Source organism: Alosa sapidissima, chromosome 1 (genome assembly GCF_018492685.1).
Source record: "Alosa sapidissima isolate fAloSap1 chromosome 1, fAloSap1.pri, whole genome shotgun sequence".
NCBI classification, from domain to species: domain Eukaryota; kingdom Metazoa; phylum Chordata; class Actinopteri; order Clupeiformes; family Clupeidae; genus Alosa; species Alosa sapidissima.
Window position 1 is genome coordinate 2,437,297 of NC_055957.1, and position 15,896 is coordinate 2,453,192.

General features: G+C 42.5%; 2 protein-coding genes across 24 annotated transcripts in view; one reads left to right on the forward strand and one right to left on the reverse strand.

Moving 5' to 3' along the window:
- The window catches only part of LOC121724103 (mucin-3B-like), a 13,571-nt gene extending 6,138 nt beyond the window's left edge, over positions 1 to 7,433 (reverse strand). Inside the window, exons 1-8 of the mRNA XM_042110460.1 lie at positions 7,384 to 7,433; positions 5,986 to 6,627; positions 5,780 to 5,895; positions 5,594 to 5,655; positions 1,643 to 1,702; positions 1,409 to 1,545; positions 1,218 to 1,283; positions 141 to 303 (exon numbers count right to left, since the gene is read on the reverse strand). Coding sequence (XP_041966394.1) covers positions 141 to 303; positions 1,218 to 1,283; positions 1,409 to 1,545; positions 1,643 to 1,702; positions 5,594 to 5,655; positions 5,780 to 5,895; positions 5,986 to 6,379 — 998 coding nt within the window. The 5' untranslated portion in view covers positions 6,380 to 6,627; positions 7,384 to 7,433. The remainder of the gene's footprint in view (positions 1 to 140; positions 304 to 1,217; positions 1,284 to 1,408; positions 1,546 to 1,642; positions 1,703 to 5,593; positions 5,656 to 5,779; positions 5,896 to 5,985; positions 6,628 to 7,383) is intronic.
- On the forward strand, positions 6,292 to 8,502 carry LOC121724114. 23 transcript variants are annotated; one of them, XM_042110480.1, is made up of 6 exons: positions 6,355 to 6,393; positions 6,520 to 6,627; positions 7,384 to 7,437; positions 7,492 to 7,545; positions 7,708 to 7,887; positions 8,230 to 8,502. In XM_042110480.1, the coding sequence occupies exons 1-6, from the start codon at positions 6,378 to 6,380 to the stop codon at positions 8,457 to 8,459; spliced, it is 642 nt and encodes a 213-aa protein (XP_041966414.1). In that variant the 5' UTR covers positions 6,355 to 6,377; the 3' UTR covers positions 8,460 to 8,502. The 23 variants fall into 23 exon arrangements, 3 of the variants coding, with proteins under 3 accessions (XP_041966414.1, XP_041966406.1, XP_041966420.1); XM_042110472.1 differs by lacking the exon at positions 7,384 to 7,437 and adding an exon at positions 7,600 to 7,653; XM_042110486.1 differs by lacking the exons at positions 7,708 to 7,887; positions 8,230 to 8,502 and adding exons at positions 7,600 to 7,653; positions 7,960 to 7,985.
- The last annotated feature ends 7,394 nt before the right edge of the window (positions 8,503 to 15,896 follow it).

Consider the following 15,896-nt stretch of genomic DNA (forward strand, 5'->3'; position numbering starts at 1 on the left):
GATTGGCATCAGAAACTACCCCTTTAACTTCCATCTCATCACAATACAGAAACACATGTTGTATTATTCCAGAATGAGTGTGTTGGATAGTGGAGGCCATGGCTTGTGTGTATTAGGTAGGAATGGCTTGGGGTTCTTACTAGCAGGTGGGTCCCTGTCTGAGCATCTCACAGATGCCGTGGTTGTAGCAGTGTTTGGTGTGGTCATGGGCGTCATCGCACTGGGACACACATTTCAGCACCCCATCCAATTCCTTAGGACCAAAGTAGTCCACAAAATCAGCATCCACTTTACTGCAGACCACTGTGAGAAGACAAAAAGAGCAAATGTTTATACACTCACACACAGATAGACAGACACACTCTCAACTCCAGTGAAATTCAGAACAGAACAGATAAATGTTGACACACGCACAAACACACACAGACATGGGCGAATATTTGCGTGGGGTCCGAAGGACGTGTCCATACCAATATCAAATAATGACTGAAATGTCCCCACCAATATTCAGGTTGAAACGGGGGAAAAGTGTGTCATGCGGTACACAAAGAGTTAAATAATTTCCCATTTCAGCACCGCCACCCAAAATACGTCTTTGAGACAGGTCTGTTTTTTGATTGGCTTAGCTCCCTGTAGCCTATGCTGTCGATTAGAAGTTTTTGGCACACTTGGCTGCAAAGATCTTAGCTCTATAATCTTTGCTTGGCTGTGGATTCGAGGATGCCGGGCAAGAAAAGAAAGGTGGAGGACATCAGAAGCTATTTCAAGAAACAAAGTGTTGACTTAAGTCATAATATTATGCGCTAGTTCAAGGCATAGAAATGCCAGAAACTTTGTTTTTTGGTACACATTTAGTTGACAGTGCTGTACAGCCTATTAATGGACATTGGAATCAACCAAATACCAGCTAGTTTAGCTATATCGCGCTAGCAGATTTGTGTACTATGACAATGGTTACTAAGGAAAGGAAATGCATGCCTTTAACCAGCAATCCTATAAATATTTGCTAAACTTAATGGAAATTGCATGAGGATGTCAGTGAAAACAAATGCATTTCTATGAGCTTGATGTGCTGAAGATAGAACATGAATGCAAAACATTGTTTCCAATCGTTTTCTCACTCATAATGGCAATCGATTTGTTACTTTGTCAGATGACAGAAAAAGCTACCCAGCACACACACACAGCACAGACTGATTTGTTTTTGCTGTACTCACCTGCTTTATCAAATGGCACTTTCACTGCCTTCTGAACTTTCCCAACCCCAAATGATGGGCATGATCCTTTAAAGAATGAACCAAAAATATACCAAAAATATAGTCAACATCACTATAATGCAGATATTGAATATTTTCTTTCTAAGACAGAATCTTTCTCTTATATTCAGTCTCTGTGAAATAAGAATCACCTGTATCTGGAGCTGATGATGAACAGCTTCCAACAGTCTCAAGAGCCACTTTAACCTCTTCAAAAGTTTTGTTGAAGACCTCCTCAGCCTCCTTAGTGTTGGGAACCTCCACAACGATATCGTGTTCAGCATTAACACTGGTCAAAAGAAAACATGGTACACATGTGTGAGTGTGCCAGTTAAAGGACTATTTTGTCCAAATGAAACAGCTGATCTGGCAGGTAACATATTTACCTGGATTGTCTGTCTGTAGGAAGCACAGCAAAGAACATCCCTCTGGAGCCAGTAGCTTCCCTGAGAGTAAAAGGGCAGATTAGCACACCAGGCTGAGGGATTATCACAGGGATTAGCACACCAGGCTGAGGGATTATCACAGGGATTAGCACACCAGGCTGAGGGATTATCACAGGGATAGCACACCAGGCTGAGGGATTATCACAGGGATTAGCACACCAGGCTGAGGGATTATCACAGGGATAGCAGACCAGGCTGAGGCAAAAACTATTTTGCAGGATTATCTATCAGTAATGTACAGGGTTGTCTTGCTAGTGTGCTACTCTATGGATTATCAAACCAGGATTATCTAATCAATTACTTTCTGATTACCGACTTAGATATATTCATTGATAGTCGACCACAAAGGAACCTTAGATCTTCCAATGTTAAGGCCCGTACACACCGAGTCCGATTTTTTTTCGGACGAAATATTCACACGAAATTACGCAGCCTATTAAACACATGCATTTGTCTGTACACACCAAGGACGACATTTGTTGCAATATTTTATTTATTTTTTCGCAACGGCCGCATTTCATGCGAAAAGAGCTCCTGTAGCCATATATTAATTTCAAAACATTGCAACATCGACTTCTTGTCCCAGACCTACGTGCTACTTTTAACTCATTGAGTGCCAAAAACGTAATATTACGTTTTTAGCTTTTTTTTTTAAATCTTAAAACTCTGTGATTAATGGAAATGAAATATATGACGATCGAAAACTCATGAAAACGCACAATCTGGACATTTTATCTGGACATTTTATCATAACTCGGTTGCCGCTTTGGGTCGAATCAGTGACGCATGCACGTCAGGTCAAAACCAGGCCATTTTCGTGGGTCTATCACTAGGTGTCAGTCTCGCCAGGTCTCGCTGATCACTTCCCGGAAAGTTTACACAAGTAAGTAACAGGCAACACTTAAAGGAGAATTCCGGTGTGATATTGACCTAAAGTGTATTGAAACATGATACCGAGTGTGAACGTATGTCTCATAGCCCATCTCGACTTGTCCCCTGCACTCCAAAATCTGGCGCTAGTTAGCCGATGCTACCAACAGCTTTTTCAGTAGTGGTGCTTCGGCATCGGGCTAGCCATGCAAATAAATCACTGTTTTACACCCATTTACGAGGCTCAATGTATCTCCACACTTCATTGGTAGACTTCCGAGGGCCCTGACATTTAAAACGAGACATTGAGAACTTTGAAAAAGCACTGGTAGTTTACTTACAAGACGATTTATACAGACAGTATCTTCACGAAGTTTAACGTTTGCAGCAGTGGCGTCGTTAGACCTGGGCATTCGGGGCTATAGCCCCGGATCCTCTGGGGATAGCCCCGGATCTATGGGCCGTCAACAACAACAAAAACTCTAATCGTGAATGAAATAAATAGCCCCGTAGAAGAGACTTTTGTGTTTTGTGTCCATTGTGTGCATTAACAGCAGCGCAAGACAATCTGACGTGATCTGGGCAGGTTTAGAATCATTTGTTGCAAAATGTTGCAATTTCAATTCTCTACGCTATTACGCATTGCTGTTTCGTGCTTCTACTAACTAGCCTTAGCGAAATAAGTGTATAAGGACAAATGGATATTAGAAGTTTATTTAGAGAAAAAAAGGGCAGAGCAGGGACAAGAAGTGGAAACTCTTCAGTGTGTCATCATCTCCCGCAACCCAGGAGGACATTTCGATCAGCTCAGTTTCAATATATCGTGATTTACTATTGAATCACATGCGCAGTAAATAAACCTGACCTCGTTTGAGGGGGCTTCCAAGCAATGCATGTTGGGCTTGATTTTGACAGAATGGAACTTTTTCTTTGGACAAAAGTTCGTGATATACAACCCAAATGCATTGCTTTCAAGGCACCCATAGCCCATTAATTGAAGGGGATGACGTCCGAAATGTTTATCCCGAGACGAACGCTCACACCTGTCAAGTGCACGACAGAGGTGCATGACTATGTTTATTCTACAGGCTATTTTAATGTGATATTTGGGGTGTTGTATGTGGTGCACTTTGGCAGAAGAGACGTTCTCCTCAGGGGCGCCTGCAGGAATTAATGCTATGGTACGCACACCCACCCCCCCGCAAAATAAATAATTCACTCGTGAACAATATTTGTCCGTTTTAGGTCCGTGCATTGGTCAGTCAGCAAAAAAGTAGCCTACATAGCACAACAACATCCACATGCAATAATACAACGACAACGTCTACAATGACCTATTCATTTGGACAACTTGATACAGCCCTATACAGGCTAAAGTTACCTTTAGTTTTGTTCTAGCGTAACGTGACGTCTGGCTTTAGTGCAGTCTAACGTTCTGACAAGCACACCAATTGCCTACCTTGTTCTTGTATAACTCCTAGCGTTGCTGCCTCCATCCTTTCTGTTTTCGTTGTTTAAAACTTGTGATATCCATGATGAGTATTGAGTGAATTAGCTCAACATTGTGTGCTGATAACCATATAGATAGCCGAGTAAAAGTATTGCGTGGCTGCATGCGTATTCTCTCTCCTGCTCAAAACATAATGTGTTCACTAACTTTACGTAATAGAAAATGGTAAATAGCCTGATGGCATGCAGCTAATGGGATACTGTACATAGTTGGGAAGGTATGGTAGGCCGATTTGGTGTGAATACACACGCACACAAGGGAAATTTTCTCTCGCTGTTGAGTAGCCTGATGGTACGCACAGTGTGTACGGACGTACACCTGCAGGCGCGCCTGGTTCTCCTTACACGGTCTTTAAACATCAAAATATTCAGAATGCCGTGACGTGAGTCATTACGATTGGCCTTCCTTTTCATTCTCAAAGTAGGTTAAAATTGCATGTTCATCAGCACGATTTTCAAAATCTCTCGGGGGAGGAACCCCCGGACAAAAAAGAACTCTAACTTCTGGGCTCTAGCCCCGAATGTTTTAAATAGCTAGCGACGCCCCTGGTTTGCAGCCATCTTGAATTTAGTCACGATAAGTCGAGCAACGAGTAAGAATGAACAGGTATGATAAGGGATCAGATTCCAAAAATAATTCAGTGGAAATGCATGGATTCCAGTTTCTTCCAGTAGCAGCAACTGGAATCCATGCATTTCCACTGAATTATTTTTTCGTAAATGGGTGTAAAACAGTGATTTATTTGCATGGCTAGCCCGATGCCGAAGCACCACTACTGAAAAAGCTGTTGGTAGCATCGGCTAACTAGCGCCAGATTTTGGAGTGCAGGGGACAAGTCGAGATGGGCTATGAGACATACGTTCACACTCGGTATCATGTTTCAATACACTTTAGGTCAATATCACACCGGAATTCTCCTTTAATATTTCATGAAAGACGTTATATCTCCATTTCTAGAAAAAAAACAGCGATTTTGATGAAAACTAGCCACTGTTTAGCTTGGGATTTCTCAGGAACAGAGGCGTGTAGAAATACACGGTTTGCACCCACCGAGAGCTTAAAGTCTCACCTTTTAAACAAGTTATTGTATGTGTTCATATCTATAACACAGAATATGCTGTGGCTGTACAAAAATCATCAACAATGGTCTAGATTGCTGGCACTCTAGGACAAAGCTCCCGAAAACAGCTTGGCATTCAATGAGTTAAGATTACTTTTAAGGTACTTTTATGCTTCGTGAATTACTCTTAGTCAACAAATTCGCCAGTTAGGAGCTACTTTTAGCCGTAAAATTCTTTGTGAATACAGGCCCAGAAACGCATGGACTACTGACATATTGGGTCCTATCTTGACGATCAGGGCTCGTATTCACAAAGCATTTTAATATGTGATGGTTTAGCCCAGGGGGTATATCCCCCCTCCACAATGTGATGGTTTGGCCCCCTACTGGTACATGTGTAGTGAGTTTCCTGTTTTGTTGACTGTTGACAAATGTGTGTGTACAAACTTACTTGAGAGTGATGTTTACCACAGTTTTGAAGTTTTTCACTTTCGCAGAATAAATATGATCCATCTGAGGGTGAAATGCTTGATTAGCAGAGAGGAAACTGAACTGCTGAATGAGCTGATTCAAGCCCAGAACCATCCCTTGCATAGGCTTTGTGTTATTAATAATTTACCCACTAGGGGGTGCCTACCTCTTTTGTGAAGTTTGTTGAAAATTCCTGGTATTCTTCTGAAAATTTATTTTTATATTCTTGCAGGAAAGGCTTTTTAACTTCAATAGCAGTGTTAACTGTCCTTTCCAACTTATCTGAAAAACAACACATAATAACAAATCAGATAAATGATCCCTGTTATTTGGAGAAGCCTGTCATCAGTTCCATATGAAAACAACACTAACCAGGACTAATGATGCTGTCAATAACGGCACATGTGCAGCCGCTAAAAAGAGCAGGACACAGGCAACAGCTGCCTTCTTTCTTTGGTGTTCCACCATTCTCACACTTGATCGGTGAAACAGTTGTAACAGTTGTAATAGTAGATGGATCATCTGTGGTTGTCGGTTCGGTCTGGGCACTGGAACTTGGTACAGCCGTGGTTGTTAGTTCGGTCTGGGGACTGGAACTTGAAACTGTTGTGGTGTCAACCGTGGTTGTTCTTTCTGAACTTGCTGTTGATTCAGGTTGAGCACTAGAACTTGAAACTGTTGTGGTGTCAACTATGGTTGTTCCTTCTGAGCTTGCTGTTGATTCAGGTTGGGCACTAGAACTTGAAACCGTTGTGGTGTCAACCATGGTTGTCGATTCAGGTTGAGCGCTAGAACTTGAAACCGTTGTGGTGTCAACCGTGGTTGTCGATTCAGGTTGAGCACTAGAACTTGAAACCGTTGTGGTGTCAACTATGGTTGTTCCTTCTGAACTTACTGTCGATTCAGGTTGGGCACTAGAACTTGAAACCGTTGTGGTGTCAACCGTGGTTGTCGATTCAGGTTGGGCACTAGAACTTGAAACCGTTGTGGTGTCATCTGTGGTTGTTGATTCAGGTTGGGTACTAGAACTTGAAACCGTTGTGGTGTCAATTATGGTTGTTCCTTCTGAACTTGTTGTCAATTCAGGTTGGGTACTAGAACTTGAAACCGTTGTGGTGTCAATTATGGTTGTTCCTTCTGAACTTGTTGTCAACTCAGGTTGAGCACTAGAACTTGAAACCGTTGTGGTGTCATCTGTGGTTGTCGATTCAGGTTGGGTACTAGAACTTGAAACCGTTGTGGTGTCATCTGTGGTTGTCGATTCAGGTTGGGTACTAGAACTTGAAACCGTTGTGGTGTCAATTATGGTTGTCGATTCAGGTTGGGTACTAGAACTTGAAACCGTTGTGGTGTCATCTGTGGTTGTCGATTCAGGTTGGGTACTAGAACTTGAAACCGTTGTGGTGTCAATTATGGTTGTCGATTCAGGTTGGGTACTAGAACTTGAAACCGTTGTGGTGTCAATTATGGTTGTTCCTTCTGAACTTGTTGTCAACTCAGGTTGAGCACTAGAACTTGAAACCGTTGTGGTGTCATCTGTGGTTGTCGATTCAGGTTGGGTACTAGAACTTGAAACCGTTGTGGTGTCATCTGTGGTTGTCGATTCAGGTTGGGTACTAGAACTTGAAACCGTTGTGGTGTCAATTATGGTTGTCGATTCAGGTTGGGTACTAGAACTTGAAACCGTTGTGGTGTCATCTGTGGTTGTCGATTCAGGTTGGGTACTAGAACTTGAAACCGTTGTGGTGTCAATTATGGTTGTCGATTCAGGTTGGGTACTAGAACTTGAAACCGTTGTGGTGTCAACCGTGGTTGTCGATTCAGGTTGGGTACTAGAACTTGAAACTATTGTGGTGTCATCTGTGGTTGTCGATTCAGGTTGGGCACTAGAACTTGAAACCGTTGTGGTGTCAACCGTGGTTGTCGATTCAGGTTGGGTACTAGAACTTGAAACCGTTGTGGTGTCAATTATGGTTGTCGATTCAGGTTGGGTACTAGAACTTGAAACCGTTGTGGTGTCAACCGTGGTTGTCGATTCAGGTTGGGTACTAGAACTTGAAACTATTGTGGTGTCATCTGTGGTTGTCGATTCAGGTTGGGCACTAGAACTTGAAACCGTTGTGGTGTCAACCGTGGTTGTCGATTCAGGTTGGGCACTAGAACTTGAAACCGTTGTGGTGTCATCTGTGGTTGTCGATTCAGGTTGGGTACTAGAACTTGAAACCGTTGTGGTGTCAATTATGGTTGTTCCTTCTGAACTTGTTGTCAATTCAGGTTGGGTACTAGAACTTGAAACCGTTGTGGTGTCAATTATGGTTGTTCCTTCTGAACTTGTTGTCAACTCAGGTTGAGCACTAGAACTTGAAACCGTTGTGGTGTCATCTGTGGTTGTCGATTCAGGTTGGGTACTAGAACTTGAAACCGTTGTGGTGTCATCTGTGGTTGTCGATTCAGGTTGGGTACTAGAACTTGAAACCGTTGTGGTGTCAATTATGGTTGTCGATTCAGGTTGGGTACTAGAACTTGAAACCGTTGTGGTGTCATCTGTGGTTGTCGATTCAGGTTGGGTACTAGAACTTGAAACCGTTGTGGTGTCAATTATGGTTGTCGATTCAGGTTGGGTACTAGAACTTGAAACCGTTGTGGTGTCAACCGTGGTTGTCGATTCAGGTTGGGTACTAGAACTTGAAACTATTGTGGTGTCATCTGTGGTTGTCGATTCAGGTTGGGTACTAGAACTTGAAACCGTTGTGGTGTCAACCGTGGTTGTCGATTCAGGTTGGGTACTAGAACTTGAAACTATTGTGGTGTCAACCGTGGTTGTTCCATCTGAAGTAGGTGATTGAGTTCGGAGATTTTGACTTGAAGGGGTCGCTTGAATTGTTGTAGTCTCTGGAAAAAGAAAACATTTTTTGGGTAAACAATGTGAGTCTGTTTGGCTTTTAGTTTGTTCTGTTTATAAAACGAGAGCAGTTTGGCAAGTTGATGTATAAAGATGGTGTTGGTTACTGATGGTTACCAACTCTTTAATAAACCTCATAGCTAGTGAAGGTGTGCAGCTATGTAAACGCGGCGTGGTGTTAGCGTAGTGGCTAGCCTACAGTAGGCTGAAAATTGACTTATTTCTGAGGTGGCCACAAATACATCAAAAAATATTTTGTTAAACTACAAACACTGACTCATGAAATGTAAGAAACTAAATGACAAAATACTGATGTGAAAATGTATTTCATTAAAATACAAGTAATTAATAATTGCCCAAAATGCCACACAATAATTTCAAGCCTTTTGTATTATTATTGAAAGGTTCTTGGAGCATTAGTGACATATTCCACAGAATAATAATGTGATTAAACTGGTCTGCTGTAAAAGTCCATGAAAGAAAGGCACATTTTGAAAAGTAAGATAAGAGATAAAAGCAAAAACATAGAAGATGTTATATGTAGACCCTACACATACTTAAATCAAAAATGCATTTCAACCAGTTGTAACATGGATGGTCTTTGTTGCCTTAAAGGCCCGCTATGCACCATTTCAACTTACATTGTATGATTTTGGTTTGTTTTCACAGTCGGCGACTAAATTTCCAAAGTTGGACAGAAATCATGGGAGTTGTACTGGAATCGTGGTGCGCTCCCGTCAACTAGATCATTGAGTGTAAGGTGCCAATCTTAGCGGTTTTAAGTCAGTCGGACTCAGTCTTTTTCTAGTTTTGCCGTTACGACAATAATCAAACATGTTTGATATTATCGCAAGTCTTTCTAGTCGTGGCTCATGCAAATAGTGACATGAACTATGTCAAAACTAATAGTGACCTCTCTCTAACACCAAACAGGAAGGGGCAAAGCAGGCGACAGCTGTAGCAAGGGACCTGATGAAACCCATTAATATGATAATTTGTTATTTCGTTTCTTATACATCATTAGTCGGCTCTTCCACCTGACGGAACAACACTATACTGGTTAGGGATGTCACGCATGAAACAATGCTGCAGAAACACGAAAATATGACTGAGTTAGTGATGATAGTAAGCTATCATTTCAGTTCCTGTTGATCTATTGCACGATGGGTAATTTAAAGAAATCTAGTTGCAGTCTTATAAATAGTGACCCTGCAAGATCCCTAGTCATTGCAAAATCATAGTTTGTTACTTAAAACTCTATTACTTGTCTTTAGATGTGAGAGGGTCTGAGACTGTAGTCTTTCAAAAATCTTTTCCAAATCTTTGCAAATCTTTCCAGTCTGTCAGTGTAAGGAGGGCTTTAATGAAACAGTTTAGAGAATGGTGGCTTTCCCTGCTCCCCCTGCCGTCTCCTAGTGGGAAACCAGCCTTGCAAGACCTGCACTAGTATCCCAGCTGAGAAGTGAGAACGAGCAAGAAACACAAAATGCTTAAAATTCTTTGGACACACATTCCTGAACCACTGGTTAGCCATGCCGGCTTGCTATAAAATGGCTTTATTTTTTAGATGTTCTTCACGGCAGAGCCAGCGAAAAGACCAAAGAGACGGTTTTGAAATATGCACCCCAAAGCTGTAGGGGGAGCTCTTCAGAGAACAATGTGACAACAAAAGTGAGAAATCTGTGAAGAAATTACTGGAGTTACAGAACAGCCCTTTACTGTAATAGACCTCTGAAGTTCGCCTACAAAAAAGATGCCATCTTTGACATCCGGTTGACATCTTTGACATCGCACCTGTTAAACTCTCGCGGGGATGAAAAAGTCTGAAATGCAGACATTTTCCTGAACACACTTTTGTCCTCTGCCTTCGAGTGGATACTGTGATCTCCGGTATGTAAAAACGGCATACTTAGATTTTTGCTACCCCAGAGCTAACTTGCAATGCAACTTCCCATAGGTAGTTAGCTTCAATTAACAACCGGGCAAAGATGGCCATTTTGTTTTTTTGTAGGAGAACTTCAGAGGTCTATGGAGCTGCCATCTTTGAGATCCAGCATCTTCCAATTTTCCAATGGGAAAATAACATGGGGGTTATTGGGAAAATAACATGGGGATTTTGAATTATTGCACCTGTTAAATCTTGCGCAGACGAATAAGTCTAAAATGCAGACATGCTCAACACACTTTTCTCCTCTGCCTTTCAGTAGACAGACCTACTGTGATTTTCAGTACGTTAAGACAGCACACTTAGATTTTTTGCTACAACAGAGCTAGCTTGCATGCAACTTGCCATAGGTAGTTAGCTTCAATTAACACCAGGATCTCCTTATATGGAAAAAGATGGCAGCTTTGGTTCCTTTTTGTTGGCAAACTTCAGAGGTCTATGCCGTTTTTAAGAGGAGCAGAACTAGCCTGGCCACTCCCACACTAGATCTCCTTTCAGGGATCAATCAGCGATGAGATGACTGAATCTAAACTGATTGTGATAAACGGTTGCTGCAACGCTGGCAAACATAAAAAAATAGTAATTTATTTACAGTAAAGGCAGGCCCATATACATTCTTTCCTGACTGCCAATGCTGTTTATTGTCAGTTTGTAAAGTTTAGGCAAAGTAAGAAGTAGGCTAACGGTAGAAATCTCTAATCAATGTGATGGCTTGTAAACGATTCACAATTGCAAGTGAATAGACTCTGTTCACTTTGTAAATGAGTCATGCTTGCCAGGCTAGAGCAGAGTCGCTTCTTCTCACTGAGGGAGCCTATGGGGTATTCCATCAACCTCGCTAATGAAGGCGGCATTTAACAGAAATAGCCTGGCTTAAACTAGACTCTTGGTCTCGTTTATTCAAGCGAGGTTTAAGTCAGCTTCACCTCTGCTCGTGCACGAGGTAGAAAAGTAGACCAAAACAGTAGATTGACGGAAATTGGATATGTCGTAAAATGAAGGCCATATTAGAGGATTTCTGTTCAAAGTACAAGTGCCATTTACAGGATTTTCATCGAAAGTCATCAAATTGAACATTGACAGAAAAAAACTAGATAGTTGCCTTAATTGGAGAATAATGAAACCAAACAATGATCATGGTTTGAAATCAATTGCGTGTTTGATTGTCTTCACTCTTAAACAAAACAAGTGAATGAATAAATAGCCTAGGCTAGTATAAACTCAAAAAACAACTTTGGCATAGGCTATTCAAAATGATACATTCTTAGATTAAAAGGGTTCACTCCAAATTATTGTCTAGGTGTAGGTGGTCATAAAAAAAATTGGTATCAACGTAATATATAGCCTATTGTCTCCCATAAGTCTCATAGTCCTGCCAAAGTATAAATATAATTATCCACATACCATCAGTATGTCTGTGTGTGTGCATCTGTTTGTGTATGTGCATGCGGTGTGTGCATGTTAGTTTGTGTGTGCGCATGTGTGTGTGGTGTGTGCATGTTAGTGTGTGTATGTTAGTGTGTGTGTGTGTGTGGTGTGTGCATGTTAGTGTGTGTGCGCATGTGTGTGTGGTGTGTGCATGTTAGTGTGTGTGTGTGTGTGTGTGCGCATGTGTGTGTGGTGTGTGCATGTTAGTGTGTATGTGTGTGTGTGTGCATGTGTGTGTGGTGTGTGCATGTTAGTGTGTGTGTGTGCATGTTAGTGTGTGTGTGTGTGTGTGCGCATGTGTGTGTGGTGTGTGCATGTTAGTGTGTGTGTGTGTGCGCATGTGTGTGTGGTGTGTGCATGTTAGTGTGTGTGTGTGTGTGTGCGCATGTTTGTGTGGTGTGTGCATGTTAGTGTGTGTGTGTGTGTGTGTGCGCATGTGTGTGTGGTGTGTGCATGTTAGTGTGTGTGTGTGCATGTTAGTGTGTGTGTGTGCATGTGTGTGTGTGTGGTGTGTGCATGTTAGTGTGTGTGTGTGTGTGTGCGCATGTGTGTGTGGTGTGTGCATGTTAGTGTGTGTGTGTGCGCATGTTAGTGTGTGTGGTGTGTGTAGTGTATCTCCGGGGTTTTAATATGCTCACTGCCATGCACACACCACACAGACAGTCATTTGTCCCCAGGGCCATACAACTCTTCAATGCTTCGCTAAAGGGAAGAGTTGTTTAGTTGCTGATAGTAAGTGGACATAAACTTAAATTGGGGGCAGCAGTGGTCTACTGTTTAGGGCTTCGGGCTTGTAACCGAAGAGTTCCCGGTTCGATCTTCGACCCAGTCGGAAGTGGTTTAGCACTGCTCTCCCATGCCCACATCCACGTCTGAAGTACCCTTGAGCAAGGCACCTAACCCCTCACTGCTCCCCGAGCGCCGCTGTTGTTACAGGCAGCTCACTGCGCCATGGATTAGTGTGTGCTTCACCTCACTGTGTGTGCTGAGTGTGTTTCACTAATTCACGGATTGGGATAAATGCGAGACCAAAAGAGTATATATACTTATACTGAGTCCTGTATCTGCACTTGTTTCCATCTTTGTGCGCATAATTAAGTCAACTAAAAAACGCAATAGTGACATGTCCACCTGCTCATTCACGCAAATAATTACTCTACTCAGTCAATAAAAAGCCATTATCACCCAGAGAGAAGAAATAGTATTTTCTGATTGGCTGGTGGGGTGGCTATTAGTTCTGAATAACAGGACACTGTTCCATATCAATGCTTATGAATGGTAACTATAACAACCATAGTAGGACGACGGTTGCAGGCTTCGCAACAATGGAATCAACAGGCTAACTGTCCATGCTATCGCTGTTAAAGGGCCAATGGAAGTTGTACAACAAGCTGAACTTGAGCTTCTTTTTAAACAAAACTCGAGCGGAGGTGTTCCTGCTCTCTCTCTCTCACACACACACGCTCTTGTGTTCCTGCTCTCTCTCTCTCACACACACACACACGTACATGTACACACATGCACACCACACACACACACACGTACATGTACACACATGCACACCACACACACACACAAACACAAGTTGCCTCCGCTGCCTCCGCTCCACTACATCTGAAATAAATAGACATAGTGTACTACGGCTGAAATAAATAGATATAGTGTACTACGGCTGAAATAAATAGACATAGTGTACTACGGCTGAAATAAATAGACATAGTGTACTACGGCTGAAATAAATAGATATAGTGTATATACTTCGATATAGTGTATATAGTTCGCTCGGGTTTCTCTTCATCTCGTACAAATCTTTCGCCTTTTAGGTGGCAGCCGTGGCCCACTGGTTAGCACTCTGGACTTGTAACCGGAGGGTTGCCGGTTCGAGCCCCAACCAGTGGGCCGCGGCTGAAGTACCCTTGAGCAAGGCACCTAACCCCTCACTGCTCCCCGAGCGCCGCCGTTGAAGCAGGCAGCTCACTGCGCCGGGATAAGTGTGTGCTTCACCTCACTGTGTGTTCACTGTGTGCTGTTTGTGTTTCACTAATTCACCGATTGGGTTAAATGCAGAGACCAAATTTCCCTCACGGGATCAAAAAAGTATATACTTATACTAGTGTACTACAGCTGAAATAAATAGACATAGTGTACTAGTATAGTCAGTGTTGTGCCAGTTCACAGCTTTTCTGAACTAGTTCAAGTTCAGTTCATACATGCTCAAAGTGAACAGTTCATGTTCAAAGTTCACAATTTTAATTCTGAACTAGTTCAAAGTTCATTTTACTTTTTTCGTGAGATATTTAAATAAATACTTTTTTTCACACTACGAGCTAGAAATCACTATATGTTCTTTGAAGCTGCTCATTAGACATTTGCTCATGACACTGCAATTGTGGGTTTCTTACCAGGTGATGAAACTTGCAGCAGTACAGACAAGGTAGACCAGTTCTATACTTAGTGCAATGAAATCCAGCCCTTGGCGCTCTCGTCGTTGCCTGCTACGCGGCGTTGCTATGCCTACACCGCTCTGCTGCAATTCATCACGGGTAACGTTGTGTGGAAGCCAGTATGCTATTCAACTATTCTCAGCCGGACACTACGTTGCCCGCAATGCATTGCGCACACAATGTCAAAACCATTTCTGTCTGGTGATACATGATTTAAGCGGCACCAGCGAGAATACAGGAGGGAGGAACTTTCTCTCGTTGCGTTTCAAAAGAGAAAACAGATGTCACTCAGTTTTCAATGGAAAACAAATTCCAACGTTCATTTACAGTGATGTCTGCCGTTCATGACACATAATGTGAACTAATTCACGTTCAAGTTCTTTATTAAAAAATGTGTTGCGTTCAGTTCAACGTTCACGAAAAAATGAGCGTGTTCAATGAACGCGTTCTTTTGAACTCGTTCACGCACAACACTGAGTATAGTGTACTATATCCAACAGAAACTCAAATAATCAGTTGTTACAACAGAGGCGTATCACATTCTGTGGACTCAGTTTTTGGCTTTTAAAGATTTATTTGTTTATTTTATTTTATACTGTTCACAGCAACGACTGAAACGACTGAAGATTTCGGTTGTTTACATGAGTACCTGTCTACAGAAATACCTGCCTAACATCCCAGTCTACGGTATGAGCTACACCAGGCGTGTAACTGAAGCGTTCCGTTCGCGACACGTAAAATCCATTTTAGATGAATGGTCTATTTTTTTCGAACGTACGCCCCACTGTCATGTCTGGTGTAGCTACTTCCATTGATTATAATGGAAGTTAATTGCTGCAGCAGACGAAACGCGAACGGAACGCTTCAGTTACGCGCCTGGTGTAGCTCAGCCCTAAATGCCAGATGACGACTTAAGATTTCGCTTGTTTACATGAGTACCTGTCTACAGACATACCTGCCTAACCTCCCAGTCTAAATGCCAGATTGAGCGTACAGATTAATGTTAAATCTGTGGGATTAGTTAACTGTTCTGGTTTTACCTGTTGTGAGCGTCAGACTGAGGAAGATGACCACGAGGCAGATGCGCTGTCCTGTAGGCGCCATTTGTGTCATGAACTCCATTTGCCTCATGAACTCCGAAACAGAGACGAGATGTTGGAGATCCACTCCGTCTGCCAGCCTAGTCAGAATGGATGAGGCCAGCGTCTGCCAGCCTAGTCAGCGTCTGGGATTAAACATTGATCATCACGTCTTGCCCTCCTCCCAGGACATGGCAGATTAGATAAGCACATGGAAAAGTCTGCCATCACATGGGGCAATAAATTGCCAAACCCTCAGTCACTCATCATGCACCAAATGGGGTAATAAAATGCTAAACCTTCAGTCACTCGTCATGCCCTTCCAGAGCACTTCGGTCAGCAGACCAACTGCGGCTGGAAGAACCCAGGGCCAGGCTGAAAACTAGGGGGGACAGAGCCTTTTCAGTGGCAGCCCCCAGACTCTGGAACTGCCTCCCCCTCCACATCCGTTCAGCTCAGTCTCTGAATGTTTTTAAGTCCTTTTT